Genomic DNA, 23,085 nt, shown 5'->3' on the forward strand with positions numbered 1-23,085 from the left:
ACTCTATATTTTTTTTAATTTGCTCGAAATGCAAGAGTATTATTTTCAGATTTTCCATCACACTAAAGGGAACAATCAATTGCCAAGGACGAAAATACTTTCTAATCACAAAGCAGAAAATGAATTCATGCCTCCAACTCATTATCTTATTCAATAATCTCACACCTTTCATTCACCAATAACCAACAGTACAAAGCTGGACCGCTAGCGGTCAAGCATATGGACAAGTTAAGGCAACAGATAATGGAAGGTTAAGTGCTCATTCCTGGCAGTAGCTATCCCCTATAGATTAATCACACAAACAAACTCTGGAGTCACACTCCGATGTTACCCATTTCTAGCTGATGAATTCCCAATACACTGATATTTAGGGTTAGTCACAATTCTATTTCTGACACTTCAGCTTTCTATATATGGAAGGTGATGTCAAAAATAACCTGTGCCAACAATTGTGGCTAAATTGTTCAACTCAATATTGCACTCTCAAAAACACCAAATGTATGTTAGAAAGTCCAGAAATCTCTCATTTGATCGAGGGAATCTTCTAACTTTACAATGTTGAGACCCTGCACCATTTACAGCACGGACCATCAACCAGAAAGAGATTCTGTAGTGCCGCTGATCCCAGAGTTTCCTTCCTGCAATGTTCAACATATTCACCGTCTTGTACGCAGCGCTGGGTTACAAGTTTAGAGCATACAGCAAATGAATTTTCATAAAATGACAGACTTAGCAAAAATATTTTATTTAGAATTGGGCTGTAGGATCCAAATTTTCAGAATGGAATGATGTATCAATCAACTATTTTAAAAATCTTCAGTCTCAAGAAAAGGTTTCATTTTTAAAAAGTGTATTCTAACTTTAAACACCATGAATGTCAGAGGTAACAATTGCAAAAACAATCCGGTTAATAACTGATTTGATTTATTGTCACATATATTAGTATACAGTGAAAAGTATTGAATGAGCACAACCAGCCAGCGCATTTTTAAAAAATGCATAACTGTACCTACCTGACCATAATTATCTATTCCAGAAACTAAACGGTTCAGATTTAACAAATCAAAGGATGTCCGCAGGGCTTGTCCAAGTGTGGTGAGGCCTGTTGCCTGCAGATTCTTCAACTCATTCATGAAAGTGGCATGGTTTTCTTTCCAGCCAGCCTGCAAAATAATTACATCAGCCACAGGTTATCAAACATGTTCCTACATATAATCACCAAATTATGAAATTCAATGAAGGACAACCTTTTCTTTTTTTAAATTTATTTATTCTCCTTCTTTTTCACATTTTCCCCCAAATTTATACCCACCAACAATAAACACTAAACAGTAACGAATACAATGTCAATCCCCATATCAACAACAGTAATCCCATCCTCCCACCAAGCTCCCAAACAGCAGCCCGCAGGTTAACATCAACAAATAACAAAAAGGAATCAGGAATCACCCACAGTCGCCATTAACACATACAATCCCCCTCCCCCAAATGTTCAATGTAATCCATAAGACCGTAAGACATAGGAGCAGAAGGCCATTCGGCCCATCGAGTCCACTCCACCATTCAATCATGGCTGATTTCAACTCTATTTACCCGCTCTCTCTCCATAGCCCGTAATTCCTCGAGAAATCAAGAATTTATCAACTTCGGTCTTAAAGACACTCAACGTCCCGGCCTCTACCGCCCTCTGTGGCAATGAATTCCACAGACCCACCACTCTCTGGCTGAAGACATTTCTCCTCATCTCTGTTCTAAAGTGACTCCCTTTTATTCTAAGGCTGTGCCCCCGGGTCCTAGTCTCCCCTGCTAATGGAAACAACTTTTCTACATCCACCCTATCTAAGCCATTCATTATCTTGTAAGGTTCTATTAGATCTCCCCTCAACCTCCTAAACTCCAATGAATATAATCCCAGGATCCTCAGACGTTCATCGTATGTTAGGCCTACCATTCCTGGCATCATCCGTGTGAATCTCCACTGGACCCGCTCCAGTGCCAGTATGTCCTTCCTGAGGTGTGGGGCCCAAAATTGCTCACAGTATTCTAAATGGGGCCTAACTAGTGCTTTATAAAGCTTCAGAAGTACATCCCTGCTTTTATATTCCAAGCCTCTTGAGATAAATGACAACATTGCATTTGCTTTCTTAATTACGGACTCAACCTGCAAGTTTACCTTTAGAGAATCCTGGACTAGGACTCCCAAGTCCCTTTGCACTTCAGCATTATGAATATTGTCACCGTTTAGAAAATAGTCCATGCCTCTATTCTTTTTTCCAAAGTGCAAGACCTCGCACTTACCCAAGTTGAATTTCATCAGCCATTTCTTGGACCACTCTCCTAAACTGTCTAAATCTTTCTGCAGCCTCCCCACCTCCTCAATGCTACCTGCCCCTCCACTTATCTTTGTATCATCGGCAAACTTAGCCAGAATGCCCCCAGTCCCAATCCAATTCTTGAAAGTGCATAATGAATAACGCCCATAAATTGTCGAACCATCCTTCCCCTCAGTTCAAACTTAACCTTCTCAAGAGTTAAGAATTCCAGCAGATTCTCCCCCCCCCCCCCCACCACACCAGGGCACATGGTGGAGAGGTTGCTCTCCATCCCAACAGGATCCGCCTTCGGATGATCAACGAGGCGAAGGCTACAACATCTGCCTCCACACCCGTTTCCAATGCCAGCGGGTCCCGTTTCACGTGCACCACTTTAGAGATTATCCTAAAAATCTTCCAGTAATCCTCCAGCTTTGGACAGGACCAAAACAGATGAACGTGGTTTGCGGGCCCTCCCCCCCCGCAAGTTCACACACATCTTCTACCCCCTCAAAGAGCCGCTCATCCTCGCCCTTGTAAGGTGCGCTCTATCTACTACCTTCAGCTGTATCCGCCCCAACCTCGCACACGAGGTGGAGACATTCACTCTCCGGAGCACCTCACACCAGAACCCATCCTCCACACCCTCTCCCAACTCTTCCTCCCACTTTGCCTTGATCCCTTCCAGCAGAGCCTTCTCCTCTTCCAAAATAGCCCTGTAAACCGCCAACACTACCTTCTCCAGTTCCCCCCTGTCGTCAGCACCTCCTCCAGCAATATGGAGGCCGGCTCCACCGGGAAGCTCTGTATCTCCTTCCTGGCAAAATCTCGAACCTGCATGTATCTAAACATTTCCCCCTGCTCCAGCCTATACTTTGCACGCAGCTCCTTCAATCCTACAAACCAACCCCCAAGAAACAAATCTTTTAGTGTCTTAATCCCCTTCTCCTCCCATCTCCGAAAATTTCCATCCCACTTCTCTGGCTCAAATCTGTGGTTCCCAAGAACAACCTTTTCTGATGGAAAATCACCGTTGTTCTGAATTACAGCACAAATGAAACTTTTACTCATTTTACACCAAGTTTGAATTCTTCTGACAATTACACCCATTCCAAAAGATGCTGAATTCAAAATCATGTTTCCAAAATGTTAAATCCATCTCTTACCAAGGAGGAGTTTTCTATTAATAAGTCAAACAGCGGGTTGCAGAATGGGAGGCTTGAGTCCAAGTGACACAAACCAGAGTTATAAAAAATATTGTCACAAGACTTTATGCTGATCCATCTGGATCTCTAAAAACCTGTCCACTGGCAGGCAATCTAGCCCGATATTCCCATGCAAGTCATATTAGTGACTTCTCCAGCAGGATGACGCAGTGGCATTGTGGTATTGTCACTGGACTAGTAAACCAGAGATTTAGAGTAATGATCTGGGGACGCAGGAACAAAATCCCATCATTGCAGATGGTGACATTTGAATTCAATAAAAATCTAGAATTAAAAGTCTAACGATGACCATGAAACCATTGTCGTAAAAACCCATCTGGTTCGCTAATGTCCTGTAGGGAAGGAAATCTGCCGTCCTTACCTGGTCTGGTCTACATGCCTACTTGTAACACTAATAACGATTATAATTATTATTCCAGGTCCACAGCAACATGGTTGAATTAACAAATACGAATTTTTAAAAAAGACTCTCAACTGGGTGGGACCACCTTTAAAAACATTGAATATGGCCAAAAAGAGAAACATACTACCGAAACATTTGGTCTTGCACTCCGAACAAAAGCAAGAATGCCAAATTTAAGAAAATCATAACAATTTATCCTACAGGAGAAAAGAGGTGCCAATTGGTTTGGACGGTCCACCGTGATTGGCCACGGCGTTGCCATGAGGAAAGCAATGGAAAGCTACTGTATTCCCATGTTTTTCTTCAATTCAAAAAGGCACAAGCCCTGAACATATTCCTTTTGCCTGCACAGGGCAGGCACCCTTGCATATGAATATATGTAGCTAGGTAAGTGAGTGGACAGAAATATGGCAGATAGGTATAAAGTGGGAAGTTGCAAATTTGTCTACTTTGGCAGGAAGAATAGAAAAGCAGCACATTTTTTAAATTGCAGGTACAGAGGGATCTGGGTGCTCTGATACATGAATCACAAAAGTTAGTATGCAAGTGATTAGGAAATGTAATGTTGGAGTTTAGTGTAATAGACTGCCTTCTCCCATTCATCACAGCCTGTATCCACTGGAGTTTAGAAGAATGAGAGGTTATCTTATTTAAACATAAGATCTTGAGGGGATGATGAAAGAATCACAGAATAATAGTGCAGAATCTAGAATCTGCACTGACCTATGAAAAACACCTGACCTGCCTATCTAATCCTATTTGCCAGCACTTGGCCCATAGACTTGTTTCTCCTTGTGGGAGAGATTAGAACTAGGGGAACTTGTTTAAAAATAAGGGGTCTCCCATTTAAGACAGATGAGAAGCTTGAGTGGCTGTAGCAAATCAAGATATGAAATGAAATGAAAATCGCTCATTTTCACAAGTAGGCTTCAAATGAAGTTACTGTGAAAAGCCCCTAGTCGCCACATTCGGGCGCCTGTTCGGGGAGGCTGTTACGGGAATTGAACCGTGCTACTGGCCTGCCTTGGTCTGCTTTCAAAGCCAGCGATTTAGCCCTGTGCGATACATGGCAGGAGATCATAATAACATAGAAAATGAGGGGCATAGAATAGTACGATGGGACTGAGACATAAAACCTGAGAATACACCAATAATCGAGAGAAAACGAAAGCTTGTGTGCATCTGAAAACGCACAGCAAATGAATTGATAGCACACATTTAAGCAAATTAATATGATCTGATAGGCATTATGGAGAGGTGGCTGCAAGACAACAAGGATTTGGTCCTGAATATTGAGATGTAAATGACATTCAAGAAGAATAGGTAACGGTGGAGGGGTAGCACTGTTGATCAAGGATGGCAGTAGTGCAACAGTCCGGCTATGACCTTGGTTCAGGAGATCAGGATGGCGGAGCAGGCACGAGGGGCTGAATGGCCTACTTCTGCTCTTATTGTTTTGTTCCAGAAGAATTATTTTCTCTGACAGTAAGGAACTTTCTTCCCCAGAGAGCAGTGGAGGCAAGGTGTTCGAATATTTTTAAAATAGACAGATCCTTGACTAAGAAGGGAGTCAAAGGTTATCAGGGGTAAGCGGAATTCACGGTGCCAAGGACCTTGGTTCGATTCCGGCCCCGGGTCACTGTCCATGTGGAGTTTGCACATTCTCCCCGTGTACGTGTGGTCTCACCCCTACAACCCAAAGATGTGCAGGGTGGGTGGATTGACCACGCGAAGTTGCCCCTTGAACGTACAGTTTAGATCACAATCAGATCATTCTGGATCTTATTGAATGGCTGAGCAGGCTTGAGGGGCCAAATGCCCTACTCCTGCTCCTAATTCCTATCATCATATGTTCCTTGATATCGCTTGGCATGAATCAAATTGGCTGAAGACTGGCATCTGTGATGGTGGGTATTGCAGAAGATCACAGTGGATTGATTATTCACTTACCATCACAGACCAGACCCCAATAGTAGCTCGGATACTGGACCGAAACCCCAACACTTTAGTTTATTTTAAGCCAGTGCAGAAAGAATGATTCGTTTCAGGGGTGATTGCATGAAAAAAAAAAAAAAGTTTTTTAATATAAATTTAGATTACCCAATTATTTTTTCCAATTAAGGGGCAATTTAGCGTGGCCAATCCACCTAATCTGCACATTTTTTGGGTTGTGGGGACGAAACCCATGCAAACACAGGGAGAATGTCCAAACTCCACACGGACAGTGACCCAGAGCCGGGATTGAACCTGGGACCTCAGCGCTGTGAGGCAGCTGTGCTAACCACTAGGCCACCCTGCTGCCCATTAAGGGGCAATTTAGCATGGTCAATCCACCTACCCTGCACGTCTGTTTTCCATTTTGGAAGCTGATGAGGTGCTGGCTCCTCAAGGGAGTGCAGATACAGCCAAGATTCTGGCACCACAGGCAGCTGGTCTCTTCAGGAGGGGAAAAAGAAGAAAGCAGGAGCATCAGTGGTAGGGGATTCATTAGTCAAGGGAATAGACAGGCGTTTCTGCAGCCACTGACGTAACTCCATGGTGGTGTGTTGCATTCCTGGTATCAGGGATGTCACTGAGCAACTGCAGAGCATCTTGAAGCGGGAGGGTGAACATCCTGAGGTAGAGGTCCACTTTGGTACCAATGATATAGGTAGAGTGAGGGATGACGCCTTGCATCAAGAATTTAGAGAGCTCGGCAGTAGACTAACGAGCAGGACCTCAATGGTTGTAATCTCTGAATTACACCCGGTGCCAAGAACTAGCGAGTATAGAAATAGAATAGGCCAGATGAATGCATGGCTCAAGAGTTGATGCAGGAGGGAGGGTTTAGATTCCTGGGTCACTGGGATCGTTTCTGGGGAAGGTGGGACCTTTACAAGTGGCACTTTGGTGATAGTGACCACAATTCGATTAAGTTTACTTTAGCGATGGAACGGGATAGGTATATACCGCAGGGCTGGAGTTATATCTGAGGGAAAGGCAATTATGATGCGATGAGACAAGACTTAGGATGCATCGGATGGAGAGAAAAACTGCAGGGGATGGGCACAATGGAAATGTGGAGCTTGTTCAAGGAACAGCTACTGCGTGTCCTTGATAAGTATATACCTGTCAGGCAGGGAGGATGTGGTCGAGCGAGGGAACCGTGGTTTACTAAAGCAGTCGAAACACTTGTCAAGAGGAAGAAGGAGGCTTATGTAAAGATGAGACATGAAGGTTCAATTAGGGCGCTTGAGAGTTACAAGTTAGCTAGGAAGGACCTAGAGAGAGCTAAGAAGAGCCAGGAGGGGACATGAGAAGTCTTTGGCAGGTAGGATCAAGGCTAACACTAAAGCTTTCTAGAGATATGTCAGGAATAAAAGAATGACTAGGGTAAGAGTAGGGCCAGTCAAGGACAGTAGTGGGAAGTTGTGCTTGGAGTTCGAGGAGATAGGAGGTGCTAAATGAATATTTTTCGTCAGTATTCACACAGGAAAAAGACAATGTTGTCGAGGGGAATACTGAGATTCAGGCTACTAGACTAGAAGGGCTTGAGGTTCATAAGGAGCAGGTGTTAGCAATTCTGGAAAGTGTGAAAATAGATAAGTCCTCTGGGCCGGATGGATTTATCCTAGGATTCTCTGGGAAGCTAGGGAGGAGATTGCTGAGCCTTTGGCTTTGATCTTTAAGACATTTTTGTCTACAGGAATAGTGCCAGAAGACTGGAGGATAGCAAATATTGTCCCCTTGCTCAAGAAGGGGAGTAGAGACAACCCCGGTAACTATAGACCAGTGAGCCTTACTTCTGTTGTGGGCAAAATCTTGGAAAGGTTTATAAGAGATAGGATGTATAATCATCTGGAAAGGAATAATTTGATTAGAGATAGTCAACACGGTTTTGTGAAGGGTAGGTCGTGCCTCACAAACCTTATTGAGTTCTTTGAGAAGGTGACCAAACAGGTGGATGAGGGTAAAGTAGTTGATGTGGTGTATATGGATTTCAGTAAAGCATTTGATAAGGTTCCCCACGGTAAGCTACTGCAGAAAATACGGAGGCATGGGATTCAGGGTGATTTAGCAGTTTGGATCAGAAATTGGCTAGCTGGAAGAAGACAAAGGGTGGTGGCTAATGGGAAATGTTCAGACTGGAGTCCAGTTACTAGTAGTGTACCACAAGGATCTGTTTTGGGGCCACTGCTGTTTGTCATTTTTATAAATGACCTGGAGGAGGGCGTAGAAGGATGGGTGAGTAAATTTGCAGATGACACGAAAGTCGGTGGAGTTGTGGACAGTGCGGAAGGATGTTACAAGTTACAGAGGGACATAGAAAAGACAGAGTACTGGGCTATGTACGTAGATCCCTGAAAGTTGCCACCCAGGTTGAGAGGGTTGTTAAGAAGGCGTACGGTGGGTTAGCTTTTATTGGTAGAGGGATTGAGTTTCGGAGCCATGAGGTCATGTTGCAGCTGTACAAAACTCTGATGCGACCGCATTTGGAGTATTGCGTTCAATTCTGGGTGCCGCATTATAGGAAGGATGTGGAAGCATTGGAAAAGGTGCAGAGGAGAATTACCAGAATGTTGCCTGGTATGGAGGGAAGATCTTATGAGGAAAGGCTGAGGGACTTGAGGCTGTTTTCATTAGAGAGAAGAAGGTTAAGAGGTGACTTAATTGAGGCATACAAGATGATCAGAGGATTGGATAGGGTGGACAGTGAGAGCCTTTTTCCTCGGATGGTGATGTCTAGCACGAGGGGACATAGCTTTACATTGAGGGGAGATAGATATAAGACAGATGTCAGAGGTAGGTTCTTTACTCAGAGAGTAGCAAGGGTGTGGAATGCCCTGCCTGCAACAGTAGTGGACTCGCCAACACTAAGGGCATTCAAATGGTCATTGGACAGACATATGGACGATAAGGGAATAGTGTAGATGGGCTTTAGAGTGGTTTCACAGGTCGGCGCAACATCGAGGGCTGAAGGGCCTGTACTGCGCTGTAATGTTCTATGTTCTATGATAGTCTGCACCCGAACCAGATTGGGACCAACATCCCTTTGGGTGTGTTTGTTAGCCCTCTTGGGGGAGATTTAAACTAGTTTGGCGGGGGGGGGGGGGGGGGGGGGGGCGTGTTAAAGTAATAGGGACACAACATATTGTGTTTCAAGGAAGTACGGCGAGGCTGGATGGCCTTACTTTAGACTTGGTTGTATGAGGGGCAGGACTGGCAACTCAACATTCCAGCATATAGGATCTTCAGGCAGGCCAGGGGAGGGGTTTTAAAAAAAAGGGAGGGGGGGAGGAGGAAGAGTCCATTGTTCCAACTCGCTCTTTCCCTATCTATTTTCCAATCCGACACGACAAAGCCCACATTGAGGTGGGCGTGGCACTTGCCCTGATGGCTGCTCCATCAATGCCGATGGCAGGGCAGAGTAAGCTTTGCAGGGGTGGGGCCTCTTTGGCCTCCACTCCTCCCACAGCCCCACCACCCTTCCGGTTGCTAACCCAAAAACTGGGAGTTACTACGCTCACTTCACCGTACGTTTGCTCCACGTAGCGTGGGCGGCACGGTAGCACAGTGGATAGCACTGTTGCTTCACAGCTCCAGGGTCCCATGTTCAAGTCCTCCTTGGGTCACTGTCCGTGCGGAGTCTGCTCGTTCTCCCATGTGTATAAGATTATTAGGGGTATGGACAGGCTGTATAGGTATCAGCTGTTCCCCTTAGTTGAAGGATCAATAACAAGTGGGCAGGAAGTTTAAGAGGGGATTTGAGGGTAAAAAACTTTCACCCAGAAGATGGTGGGAATCTGGAATGCACGGCCTGAGAGGGTAGTTGAGGCGGGAAACCTCACAATCTTTAAAAAGTACTTGGATGATCACTTGAAATGTCAGAACATCCAAGGCTATAGACCAAGTGCTGGGAAGTGGGATTGGTGTAGATTTAGAGGTATTTTTGTCAGTGCAGGCTTGAAGGGCCGACGGGCCTCTTCTGTACTGTATGGTTCTCGGATTCATTAAAAAAAAAATTTAGAGTACCCAATTATTTTTTTCCAATTAAGGGGCAATTTAGTGTGACCAATCCACCTAACCTGCACATCTTTGGGTTGTGGGAGTGAAACCCACGCAGACATGGGGAGAATGTGCAAACTCCCCACGGACAGTGACCCAGGGCCGGTATCGAACCCAGGTCCTCAGTGCCGCAGTCCCAGTGCTAACCACTGTGCCACATGCCACCCTGGTTCTCTGATTCATTATGCACTCTGATTAAGTCCAGGCCTCTGAAAGCACAAACACCAATGCCGGAGCAATTAAAACTCAGATGCTCAAGATGTCAGAATTAGAGGAATGCAGAGCTAAAAGAGATTTCAGAGATAGGGAGGGACAACGGCAAGGAGGGATTTATAAACAAATATGAGAATTTTTAAATTGAGGCATTGCTTAACTGGGAGCCGATATATATTTTTATGTGAGCACAAGGGTTTGGTGCGAGATAGGACACGGTGGGCAAAGTTTTCAATGACATTAGGTTTACAAAAGGTTGAACGTAGATGGTTACGTCTGAGGTTAAAAAGGCGTGGATCAAGATTCCAACAGCAGGTGAGCTGAGACTACGGAAGAGTCAAGTGTAGAGGCGCAAATAGGTGGTCTCAGTGATAGTGTGGATATGTGGTAGGTAGCTCATGGCGGGGAATTTCAAAAGATAATTTTCCTTATTCTTGAAAATGACTAAATTGCCGTTCATGGGGAGAAGGCCGAGCTGTGGAACTAAACTGGGCAACTCTTCAAAGAGCCTGCAAAGGCATGGCAGACCAAATGGACTCATCCTGTGCTACAAGAGTTATGTTTTGATGAATTTTGTAGAGAAACATACAAAGGACAAAAGTAAATTTGGTTGGATTATTTGAATTTGACATGATTTTTTGACGTAGACCATCAAAATAAAAATTCTTTGCGGACAGAATGCAGTATCTGTCATCACGCCTGTCGAGTTTATCGAACAGTTATGTTCCATAAATCCTTTCATTTCAACTTAATTTCCGGACTTCAGCACACAGTCCAAGCTAACCATTGAGCCTAACAGTGAAGTGTGTTACTACTGAACCAGCCAGATCCCCAAGCAAATTGTCTCACTCATCATGACCCTTTCTTTAATTGTGAAAATGAGGAAGAAAAGCATAGAACTGCAGGAAATGCAGTTTAATGTTAAAAATTAAGCACACGAGATAAAAGTGACACAGTTAACGCATTCGTACAGAATAACCCCCCACTTAGTCAAAAGCATGCTTAGTCAAAAGTTCACAATTAAACCATATTTTTGGCAACACCCCTTACAGATTCTTGACCATAAAATTCCAGTAAATATCCAGGTCAAGAAATTGTTGTCACTTTAATGAAGGTACATTTGACAGCTCCTCAGACTTCCACTCTGATGTGGAATGTCAAAAGAAGGTTCAGAAACAACCTGCTTCCTAAAACAAAGACTCTCCAAGCTTCAATACTTGGTTGTTACCTCCAATTCAAAGCTTTCACAGCTTTTCAGCATCCCATACGAAGAAGCTGGCCTTCAGGGCTTTCCACCACAGCAGCTCAACTCAGTTAAACATCAATCTGTCTACTGTAGTCACTGCTCCCAGTGAGGTCTCCTCTACATCGGGGAGACTAAACACAGAATGGGTGACAACTTCACTCAGCCAGCAAGCATGACCCCAAACTTCCTGTCATTTGACATTTCAATTCACGATCTTGCTCTCAGGCCAACATGTCTGTCCTTAGCCTGCTGCAATGCTCCAGTGAAGCAAAACGCAAACTAGAGGAATAGCATCTCATCTTCCAATTAAACAATTTACAGCCCGCAAGTCTCAAAATTGAGTTCAACAACTTCAGATTATAAACTAACCCCTCCACCTTGACCCCCTCCCCCTTCTTGTCCCAAAATCCACCCCCCAGCTCCGGGACAGGGCCAACAATCTTATTTTTGCTTTCACAGACGCTGATCTTTTTTGCTAGCATACCTTTATGCCAGTATTCAATCGTCTTTAACGCCATCATTAACACACCCTTTCTCGGTCTTGTGCCCGTAACACCTTTGTCCAATCTCTCCTTGTTCTCACCTATCCCTGATCCTTTTCTCTGCTCACCTGCTCCACCCCCTCATAAACGGTCAAATCCAGCACTTTTATCCTCTCTTTAGCTCTAAAGTCACATGGACACAAAATGTTATCCCCGTTTCTCTCTCCACAGATGCTGCTAGACCTGTTCGGGTTTTTCCAGCATTTCCAGTTTCATTTCAGTTAAAAATCACTTTCCTTCAGTACTTTTTCCCCTTTTATCTCAGGTTTCATTGTCCTTAAGACATAGGAGCAGAAGTAGGCCATTCGGCCCATTAACCTGCTCTGCCATAGAATTTACAGCGCAGGAGGCCATTTGGCCCATCGAGTCTGTACTGACCCTTTGTAGAAGTCAACTATTTCCTAATACACCTGATAGGTAAAAGATAGCTATTTAGGATAAATATTAAGCCCCAGTTTTACCCATTTTAAATTAAGGATTTCAACACACTCATAACCTCAGGTCATCTCAAAACATAAGCTTACAAAACAGCATAATTCACTTTACTAAGTTACATCATTCTAGCAAGACAGTACAACATAAAAACAACAGAAACACAAAAGAACCTGATACATGCAAAAGTAGTAGAGATTAAAACAAACACTCGAACTGAACTAATGAATACATTTTTAAGACAGTGTCCAAGGACAGGTTCTATAGCAACAACATAGCAACGGCACAGTAACGTGAAGGCTCTATTGTTATAACAGCTAAGTCAGCAAAAGACAAGTTCAAACAGCACAATATCGCATTCCTTAACATACACAAGTATGTAGACACGAAACAATTAAAACTAATGTTGCATATTAAAGATGGACAGCTTGCCGTCAAATCAGATGTGTTTGAGTCTAACCCAAACCAATTAGGATTATATTAGGGTGGAATTAGATGGCTAAAGACAGATATATATTGTGCGACGTTATGGTGAGCCATTTTTAGCTGGAGCTGGATCATTAGCTGAATTTCTTTCTCTCTCTCTCTTTCATGAATCATCTATACTTTGATCTGAACTATTCACTGTCTCCCTGTCTTAATATTTCATTTTAAGACTTTTAAAGTTATTGCGAGCTGTTTGCCTAAGCAAGAAGATCATTTCTGTGATTCTTTGAAAGCTTCAAATTGTCTACGAATTGCCTTTTAAATAACTTTCAATTGTAATCAATAGAAAACAAATGAAACAATTCTTATTTGCACTTGAGAAGTTTTAACTTAAATTTCTACTGAGTTCTAGTAATCGCAAAGTGCTACTAGTACCGCATGGTAGATCTATCAACTTGGCATAGTTCGGCAAAAAGGGGAGGCGCCAGCCAGGAAGAAAACGGCTAGAGTGGGGTAAGAAATATTGTTTTCACCCATTCTTAAAGCCGCAACAACCATTGCTTTCTTACAGAACCTCTAAACATTCTATTGGAAAGCTGGATCAGTGCAAAGCCCAAATTACAGGACTACTTATTAAAGTATTGCATGAAGCATGTTATTGCCAAGAGATTCTGAACCATTTGTAAAGGATCTTTGCCTCTATGTTTTCACGGATTACTCTCATTCATTGGGATAAAGTTTTCTGCAGTGCCTTGGGAAGTAGTTCTCTACCATTTGAAGGTTCTGAATCGATTTCAGGAGTCATGTCCGCCATAAACTCAACCTTACACCCAATGTTTTGGTCGTCAACTCCTTTTGTGTATCTGTGTACACTACCGTGACTATTTATTAAGTCCCGTTTGAGCACCCTCCTCAAAACCACACCTCCACCCTATCCCCGTAACTCCACCTAACCTTTTTGGACACTAAGTGCATTTAGCACGGCCAATCCACCTAACCTGCACATCTTTGGACTGTGGGAGGAAACCCACGCACACGCGGGGAGAAAGTGCAGACTCCACAGACAGTGACCCAAGCCGGGAATCAAACCTGGGACCCTGTGAAGCAACGGTGCTAACCACTGTGCTGCCATGCTGCCTGAGATCATGACTGATGTAATGTGTTAATCCTCAACTCCCACTTTCTAGCCTAATCCCCATAACATTTACTGATTAAACACCTCTTTTAACTCAACTTCTCAGATTATAAAATCTTTCATTGTTTTCAATTATGCCTCTACTTTTGGGTCAATAAAATTTAATAAACCTCCTCCTGTTTACTCATGGAACTCCTATAAGATGCAAATATTTCGCAACACTGGTGAACTTCCTTTCGAAATTCAACAGCTGAAAAACCAATTTCCCCACTTATCCCTCAATGCAAATTTCAGATCAAACCTACTTATTTGTAACTCGAATCTCCATGACCTGTCATTACAAATGCACAAACCTAACACCTTTAACCTTGCATCTCTTAGACCTCACAACCTGTCTCCAGTAACCCAACATCCAGAAATATTGGGGAACAGTTTAGTGAGAGGGAGGAACACAAGGAGCTCAGTATTAGAAGAGAAATGGTATTGGGAAAATTGATGGGATTGAAGGCTGATAAATCCCCAGGGCCTGATAATCTACATCCCAGAGTACTTAAGGAAGTGTGGTCATTCTATAGACTCTGGAACAGTTCCTGCAGATTGGAGGGTAGCTCATGTTACCCTACTATTTAAAAAGCGAGGTGGAGAGAAATCAGGGAACTTGGTAGTGGGGATAATTCTAGAATCCAAGGAATTCATATCAGAGCACTTGGAAAACAGTGGCAGGATCTGACAAGAGTCAGCATGGATTTATGAAGAACAAATCATGCTTTATAAATCTACTGGAATTCTTCAAGGATGTAATGAGAAGAGTTTTTTTTTAAATTTAGAGGACCCAATTTTTTTCCCTCCCAATTAAGGGTTTCGCCACCTGGGTTGGCCAACTCCCGACGTAAAATGGAGAACAGCAAAGGCTGAAGGGAAATTCAACCAACACAGGCAGAAACTAGCAGGTGCAAGTTTACTGTGTATTAAACTCTGCAAAAGCCCAGACAGCATCGATACAAGCAGCCATCTGCACAATAATGTAGCAGCCATCTACATACTAATGAGCGATCCCCGGGAACAATCGAAACATTTGAGATAAACAAGGCCAAGCCAGACTCCTCGGCGCCAGCAGGCGCCAACACAAAAGAGGTTAACGGACACCTCAAGACCACCCATCAATCAGGGAACCGCTCCAGTATTGGAGAAATCGAACCAAGCGATTGGAACAAAGTCCAATCACTTGAAAACAGGTACGGGGTCCGCCCCAAAAGGCAGAAAGCCCCTGGGGACAATAAAGTAAGGCCCCCAAGTTCAAATCGTCCCTCTTCACAGGATCACTTAGCAACGCGAACCAACCCTTGACAGTGACCTGTTCAGCCGCCGCCAAAAGACCGTAAGTCTCAAGTCAACGCTCGCTACGAGATAGGCGCTCCTCGCTACCAGTCCATACCAGCTTTTGAATCCCGCAGACTCAGAACCCAAACAAAAGGCCATTTGTTCCCCTGACCTGGTGGGCCAGTCTGAAGCTAAGTATAGGCCTGTTAGTTGTAGAAGTAGCTTAGAAAGTAGTGTTAATGCACGAGTAGATTTGACTGTGTGTAAATAAATTGAATCTTACTAATTGGTGTATTGAGTTATTGATCATTACTTGAACTTGAACCTCATGGCGGTATCATAAAGATACCTGGTGACTCGAGAGCAAAGGTTATAAAACAGAGCAAATTGAACCAACCAAAAGTTAGCAACAAGGGGCAATTCAGCGTCGCCTACCCTGCACATCTTTGGATGCCGGGGTGAAATACACACAAACACGGGGAGAATGTGCAAACTCCATCAGGGATCAAACCTGGGTCCCCGGCGCCGCGAGTAACTAGGAGAGTTGACGGGGAGAGCCAGTGGATGTGACTTATTTGGACTTTCAGAAGGCAAAGACTTTCAAAGACTCCTACCTAAGAGGTTGGCATGTAAAATTAGGGGTAGTGTATCGGGATGGATACAAAACTGGTTGGAAAACAGAAAACAAAGAGTAGGAATTGAAATGAAATAAAAATTGCTTGTCACAAGTAGGCTTCAAATGAAGTTACTGTGAAAAGCCACATTCCAGCGCCTGTTTGGGGAGGCTGGACGGGAATTGAACCGTGCTGCTGGCCTGCCTTGGTCTGATTTCGAAGCCAGCGATTTAGCCCTGTGGAGTAGGGAGATAGAGAACCTAGTGGAGTGGTGTAATGACAACAATCTCTCCCTCAATGTCAGCAAAGCTAAAGAACTGGTCATTGACTTCAGGTATCGTACACACCCCTACCTGCATCAACGGGCCGAGGTGGAGATGGTTGACAGCTTCAAATTCCTAGGGGTGCACATCACCAACAATCTGTCCTCGCCCACCCACATCAACCAAGAAAGCACAACAGCACCTATACTTTCTCAGGAAACTAAGGAAATTTGGCATGTCCACACTGACTCTTACCAACTTTTACAGATGAACCACAGAGACCATCCTATCTGGCTGCATCACAGCCTGGTATGGCAACTGCTCGGCCCAAGACCTTGAGAAACTACAGAGAGTTATGAACACCGCCCAGTCCATCACACAAATCCACCTTCCATCCATTGACTGTCTACACCTCCCGCTGCCTGGGGAAAGCGGGCAGCATAATCAAAGACCCCTCCCACCCGGCTTTCTCACTTTCCAACTTCTTCCATGAGGCAGGAGATTCAAAAGTCTGAGAACACGCACAAACAAATTCAAAAACAGCTTCTTCCCCGCTGTGGGGTTTGGGGGGGGGGGGGGAGAGAGAGTGGGGTTTGGGGGGGAGTGGGGTTGGGGGGGGAGTGGGGTTTGGGGGGGGAGGAGTGGGGTTTGGGGGGGGGGGGGAGGAGTAGGATTTGGGGGGGGGGGAGGAGTAGGATTTGGGGGGGGGGGGAGTGGGGTTTGGGGGGGGAGGAGTAGGGTTTGGGGGGGGGAGGAGTAGGGTTTGGGGGGGGGGAGTGGGGTTTGGGGGGGAGTGGGGTTTGGGGGGGGAGTGGGGTTTGGGGGGGGGAGTGGGGTTTGGGGGGGGAGTGGGGTTTGGGGGGGGAGTGGGGTTTGGGGGGGGGAGTGGGGTTTGGGGGGGGGAGTGGGGTTTGGGGGGGGGAGTGGGGTTTGGGGGGGGGGGAAGTGGGGTTTGGGGGGGGTGAGTGGGGTTTGGGGGGGGGGTGAGTGGGGTTTGGGGGGGGGGGAGTGGGGTTTGGGGGGGGGAGTGGGGTTTGGGGGGGGGAGTGGGGTTTGGGGGGGGGAGTGGGGTTTGGGGGGGGGAGTGGGGTTTGGGGGGGGGAGTGGGGTTTGGGGGGGGGAGTGGGGTTTGGGGGGGGAGTGGGGTTTGGGGGGGGAGTGGGGTTTGGGGGGGGGAGTGGGGTTTGGGGGGGAGTGGGGTTTGGGGGGGGGAGTGGGGTTTGGGGGGGGAGTGGGGTTTTGGGGGGGGGAGTGGGGGTTTTGGGGTGGGGGAGTGGGGTTTGGGATGGGGGAGTGGGGTTTGGGGGGGGAGTGGGGTTTGGGGGGGGGGAGTGGGGTTTGGGGGGGGAGTGGGGTTTGGGGTGGGGGAGTGGGGTTGGGGTGGGGGAGTGGGGTTTGGGGGGGAGTGGGGTTTGGGGGTGGGGGAGTGGGGTTTGGGGGAGTGGGGTTTGGGGTGGGGGAGTGGGGTTTGGGGGGGGGAGTGGGGTTTGGGGGGGGAGAAGAGTGGGGTTGGGGGGGGGAGAAGAGTGGGGTTGGGGGGGGTGGGAAGGGGGAGTGAGTGAGTTCAGACGCTTCCGGTTTAGGATGGGTGACGTCACGCCGCCGCCATACAAAGAAAGCGGCGCCATGTTGAAGCCGGCCGGTTTCCCGGCTCCCCCCCAGCACCCGGGGCAGTTTCGTGGCCCCCGCGCGCGCGTTTCCGGTGCGGTTTCCCGCCCCCCCCGCCGGTTCTGATAGGCGGTTTCGAGGAGCCCCCCCCCCCGGTGGCGGTTCTCCGACTCCCACCGGTTGGTTTCGCGGCCCCCCCCGGGGACGGTTTCGCGGCTCCCGCTCAGCCTCACCTTGATGCCGGAGGGCGGCTCGTCGAACGTGACCAGCATGTACCTGTCGCCGCGGCTGGCGGGGTCCCGGGCCCGGAGCTGTGAGCAGAGAGGGAGGCAGTGAGAGGCCGCTCGGTCAGAGAGGGCGCGGCGGGAACCGTTAGCTTTCAAATTTCACTTTCTTTACCTTCATGAAAACCTCCACGGCGCCTTTGGCGATGTCCAGGAAGGTGGTGCCCAGGTAGGTGCGCTGGTTCATGGAGGCGGACGTGTCTATCAGGAAGAGTAGAATGGGCATCTTGCGGCCTGGCTGGGGGCGGGGGGAGCGCTGCGCTCGGCCTGGGCCGCCGCTGGGAGTGACTGGGCGCCCACGAGGGCCGCGCGCGCTCCGCCGCCGCGCGCACGTCCGCGCCGCCGCCGCCTCCGCGCGCCTGCCTGCTGCTGGGCAGCCACGTGACAGCACGCCCCACTGCGCCGGCGCACAGGGGAGGATTCTGGGAGCTGTAGTCTTTCCCACTCGAATTAATCCTAAATTGAGACAATTCACACCTCTTTAACCTGGGGTTACCCCTAACTCTGGATATTTAAACACTTAACTGCTAATGCTCGCATTCCAAGCATTGTCTGGCATCTTTGAATCTGTCTATATATATGTGTTTCTGGAACATACCTCGTCATTCACCTGAGGAAGGAGCAGCGCCCCGAAAGCTAGTGACATCGAAACAAACCTGTTGGACTTTAACCTGGTGTTGTAAGACTTCGTACTGTGCTCACCCCAGTCCAACGCCGGCATCTCCACATCATGAATCCTAAAAGACTGCAGTTCCTCAAAATCCGAGATCAAAACAGGAAATGCTGCCATGGTAACAGAGGGTTAATAAGGGTTGATGTGATGTATCTGGACTCTCAAAAGACATCGGATTCAATGCCTCTCAACTGAGACGGTTGGAACATGGAATAAAAGGCATGGATATGGAATTGGCTGACTGAAACACTGAGTAGTGGTTAATGGTTAGGTGGGCTGAGCATTGGGGCCCCTGATTCAGACTGGTGTACAATGCAAAATTTGTGGAAGGTAAAATATTTGGAAGCATTCTGAACTATGAGGACAGTAGTGTAGAATTTCAAAAGGACAATTTCAAATGAGTGGAAAGATGACCGATGAAATGTGAGTTCATGCATTTTGGTAGGAAGAACATGAAGGGTATAATTCTAAAGAGGATGCAGCAGCAGAGGAACCTGAGTGTATATATACACAAATCATTAAAGGTGGTAGAATACATTGACAGAAAATTTCCAGACCTCTCTAAACACAGAATTAGTCCAGGGGGACTGGAGGATTGCAAATGTGACGCCATTACTTAAGAAAGGGACAAAGTATAACCCAAGAGACCTGTTAGCTTGACAAACAATAGTAGGAAAACTGATGGTGGGTGAGATAAATATACACTTAAGAGAAAAATAAGTTAATACTAGACAGTCAATTTGGCTTTATCAAGGGCAGGTCCTGTCTGACAAATTTAATTGAGTTCTTTGATGAAGTGACACAGGCAGTGGATTAATGTAGTGCCATGGATGTTGTATATTTGGACTTTCAGAAAGCATTTGAGACGGTGCCACATGGCAGGTTGGTTAGCAAAACCCGGACGCACCATGTGTTCCAGAACAAGGTTTTAGTAAGGAGTTGATAGCGGTCGCATATTAGAGTAGCCCTCTAGTATCTTAGTGTAAATTATTTCCAACTGTATTAATCTTAGACACTATAGTAATCCTTTAGAGTAGTGTTAGTAATAAATAGTTTTTGTTGTAAAACAAAATCTAATGTTCTTTGTTAACACTGCCACATCAAGATTCAACATCAGCATAATCAAAGAACATCACATGGTATCTCGGAGTGGATGTCGAAAGAGAACAGTTAGGGAAAGTTAGGTACGGCGAGAAGACACAAGGAAACAATCAGAGACTCGGAGAAAATCGGCTGCAAAACAACAAAGTACCAGGATCGTTGAAGCGAGATGGAAGCGTTGAAGACTCCCAGCCAACTGCTAACGATTGGTAATGTTGATGCGAAGTGGCGTGCTTTGAAGCAACAATTCACTTTTTACGTGCAAGCTCTTAGTCTCCCAAGAAGCTTCGTACGTGAGAAAAAATGCACTCCTAATGACAGTAGCCGGCCCCCAAACAATTGATCTGTATAATACTTTTCAGTTTGCTTCGAAGGAAGACAAGAAGAGCTACTCAAAAATAATCGAGCAATTCAATAATTATTGCCATCCGCAAAAAAGGGAAATTTCGAGCGTATGTATTCAGGGTGAGACTGCAAAAGTCGGGTGAAACCTTTGACTGTTTTGTGACGGATCTACGTCTCAAAGCGCAATCCTGCAATTTTGCAGACCTCCATGATTCATTGATAAAAGACCAAATTGTATGCAGTTTGCAATGTGATGAAATACGGGAGCTATTGCTGAGGGAAAACTATTTAAAACTAGCAGATGCCTTAAAAATATGCAAGGTGGGGCAGCACAGTGGCGCAGTGGGTTAGCACTGTGGCTTCACGGCGTCGTGGTCCCAGGTTCGATCCCGGCTCTGGGTCACTGTCCGTGTGGAGTTTGCACATTCTCCCCGTGTCTGCGTGGGTTTCGCCCCCACAACCCAAAGATGTGCAGGGTAGGTGGATTGGCCACGCTAAATTGCTCCTTAATTGGATACTCAAAAAAAAAATACCCCAAGAGAAACCATTTTGCCCAGCAATGCCTGTCGGATTACATGAACGCAGCAACCTAAGAGTGTTAATGTAATAACCGAGGCTAAAAAAATGAGTGATTTGGCAGTTATGCAAAGTGCATCCCTGAACAGGCAAGCTGAGTGTAATGATACACCAGTTGGCCTGGAAAGTTCTTTTTCCGTGGACATGATCAATGAAGGCACTGAACAACGAAAGACTCAAGATAGAAGAAGAAATAGAAAACTGCTTGAATAATTGGACGATTCACGGTAGCACAGTGGTTAGTACTGTTGCTTCACAGCGCCAGGGTCCCAGGTTCGATTCCCCGCTGGGTCACTGTCTGTGCGGAGTCTGCACGTTCTCCCCGTGTCTGCGTGGGTTTCCTCCGGGTGCTCCGGTTTCCTCCCACAAGTCCCGAAAGACATGCTGTTAGGTGATTCGACATTGAATTCTCCCTCTGTGTACCCGAACAGGCGCCGGAGTGTGGCAACTAGGGGATTTTCACAGTAACTTCATTGCAGTGTTAATGTAAGCCTACTTGTGACAATAAAGATTATTAATTAATTTGAGGAGGCTGATCACAAGATTCAAGTGTTACAGACAGCCCTGGAACCAACTCAAACTGAGCTATGTGATTTAAAAGCAAAGTATGATGCAGAATCAACTGCCAAAGTGGATGAAGTTGAAGTTATCAGGACATATCTGGAAAGAGCCAATCAGAGGGCAGAGGTGGTTCAAGGAGAGACAGAGACCCTCCGTGGGCAACTTTCCTCAGCTATCAAATCCCTGCAGCTGGCCACCCAGATTCAGAAAGCTCCTGGTGTGGAACAAGCTATCACAGTGTTACCGCGATCAAGTCAGGAAGTTATCTGGCAGCAAAAGACACTCAGATAATACAATTAGTTTTTTTTCAAATATATTTAGCGTACCCAATTATTTTTTCCAATTAAGGGGCAATTTAGCGTGGCCAATTCACCTAATCTGCACATCTTTGGGTTGTGGGGGCGAAACCCACGCAGACACTGGGAGAATGTGCAAACTCCACACGGACAGTGACCCAGAGCCGGGATCGAACCCGGGTCCTCTGCGCCGTAAGCAGCTAACCACAGCGCTACCGCGCCGCCCCTAGATAATACAATTAGTTGAGGATGTACAGAGGTTGCAGGCAAACCTAACTAAACTCCGTGAAACCTCAGCAAGTCACGTCTCACAACTCGACCAGTTCATGCTCAACAAAAATATAGATCACGGTGCGAATAGATACCAGGCTTGCCTTGAGAGAGAAAACAGAAAAGAAGAGGAGTTCTTCCTGCTTCAGCAACAGATCTTTCAAGAAAATATAGAAAATAAAACAAGAAGTCAACACATTTTTCAGTACAACAAACACAAGAAAAAGACCACATCTGGCAACAAAAGCGGTTCAGCAGCAGAATCTGTCGGAAGCCTGATCGATTGAACTGATGAACAGTCACATTTACATGCATGCAGTTTTACATGACTAAAATTAATGTATATGTGTATAGTTTGAATGTACATGATTATGATTCAAAATCATTTTGAAAGAAAGGAGGATGTGATGATAGGTAGACTATCGTCTATATATAATATATATATTTTTTAATTTAGAGTACCCACTTCATTTTTTTCCAATTAAGGGGCAATTTAGCGTGGCCAATCCACCTAGCTTCACATTTTTGGGTTGTGGGGGTGAAATCCACGCAGACACGGGGAGAATATGCAAACTCCACAGAGACAGTGACCCAGAGCCGGGATCGACAATGGGACCTCGGCGCCGTGAGGCCACAGTGCTAACCCACTGCGCCACCGTGCTGCCCCATCTGTATATAATATGAGTAGAATATCATCATGTGTATTTGTTATGTTTTACTGTTGTAGTTTTAGCATCCAACCAGCAGGTGGTGCGAGTAAGTAGGTACTTGAAATGAAATGAAAATCACTTATTGTCACAAGTAGGCTTCGAATGAAGTTACTGTGAAAAGCCCCTAGTCGCCACATTCCGCCGGCTGGTACGGGAATTGAACCCGGCCTGCCTTGGTCTGCTTTAAAAGCCAGCTATTTAGACCTGTGCTAAACCAGCCCCTAAACATGACCTGGACGCACCAAGTGTTCCAGAACAAGGTGTTAGTAAGAAGTTGATAGCAGTCGCGTATTGGACTAGCTCTGTAGTATCTTAGTGTAAGTTAGTGTTAGACCATTATTTTCAACTGAATTAATCTTCGACATTATAGTAATCTTTTAAAGTAGTATTAGTAACAAATAGTTTTGTTGTAAAACAAAGTCTAATGTTCTTTGTTAACACTGCCACATCAAGATTCAACATCAGCATAATCAAAGAACGTTAA

General features: G+C 45.8%; 1 protein-coding gene across 3 annotated transcripts in view; it reads right to left on the bottom strand.

The window, feature by feature from the left end:
* ints6l (integrator complex subunit 6 like) overlaps nucleotides 1-18,369 on the bottom strand; it is a 179,176-nt gene extending 160,807 nt beyond the window's left edge. For 2 of the 3 annotated variants that reach the window (XR_011946715.1, XR_011946716.1), the window contains exons 1-3: nucleotides 18,185-18,369; nucleotides 18,019-18,096; nucleotides 1,014-1,163 (exon numbers count right to left, since the gene is read on the bottom strand). Coding sequence is in view for 1 of the 3 variants with exons in the window: in XM_072505993.1 (XP_072362094.1) it covers nucleotides 1,014-1,163; nucleotides 18,019-18,096; nucleotides 18,185-18,295 (339 nt within the window). In the remaining 2 variants the exon portion in view is untranslated. The remainder of the gene's footprint in view (nucleotides 1-1,013; nucleotides 1,164-18,018; nucleotides 18,097-18,184) is intronic. The other variant, XM_072505993.1, reaches the window with a different exon arrangement.
* Between the last annotated feature and the right edge of the window lie 4,716 nt (nucleotides 18,370-23,085).

This window comes from Scyliorhinus torazame, chromosome 5, assembly GCF_047496885.1.
Source record: "Scyliorhinus torazame isolate Kashiwa2021f chromosome 5, sScyTor2.1, whole genome shotgun sequence".
In the NCBI taxonomy this organism is placed as follows: domain Eukaryota; kingdom Metazoa; phylum Chordata; class Chondrichthyes; order Carcharhiniformes; family Scyliorhinidae; genus Scyliorhinus; species Scyliorhinus torazame.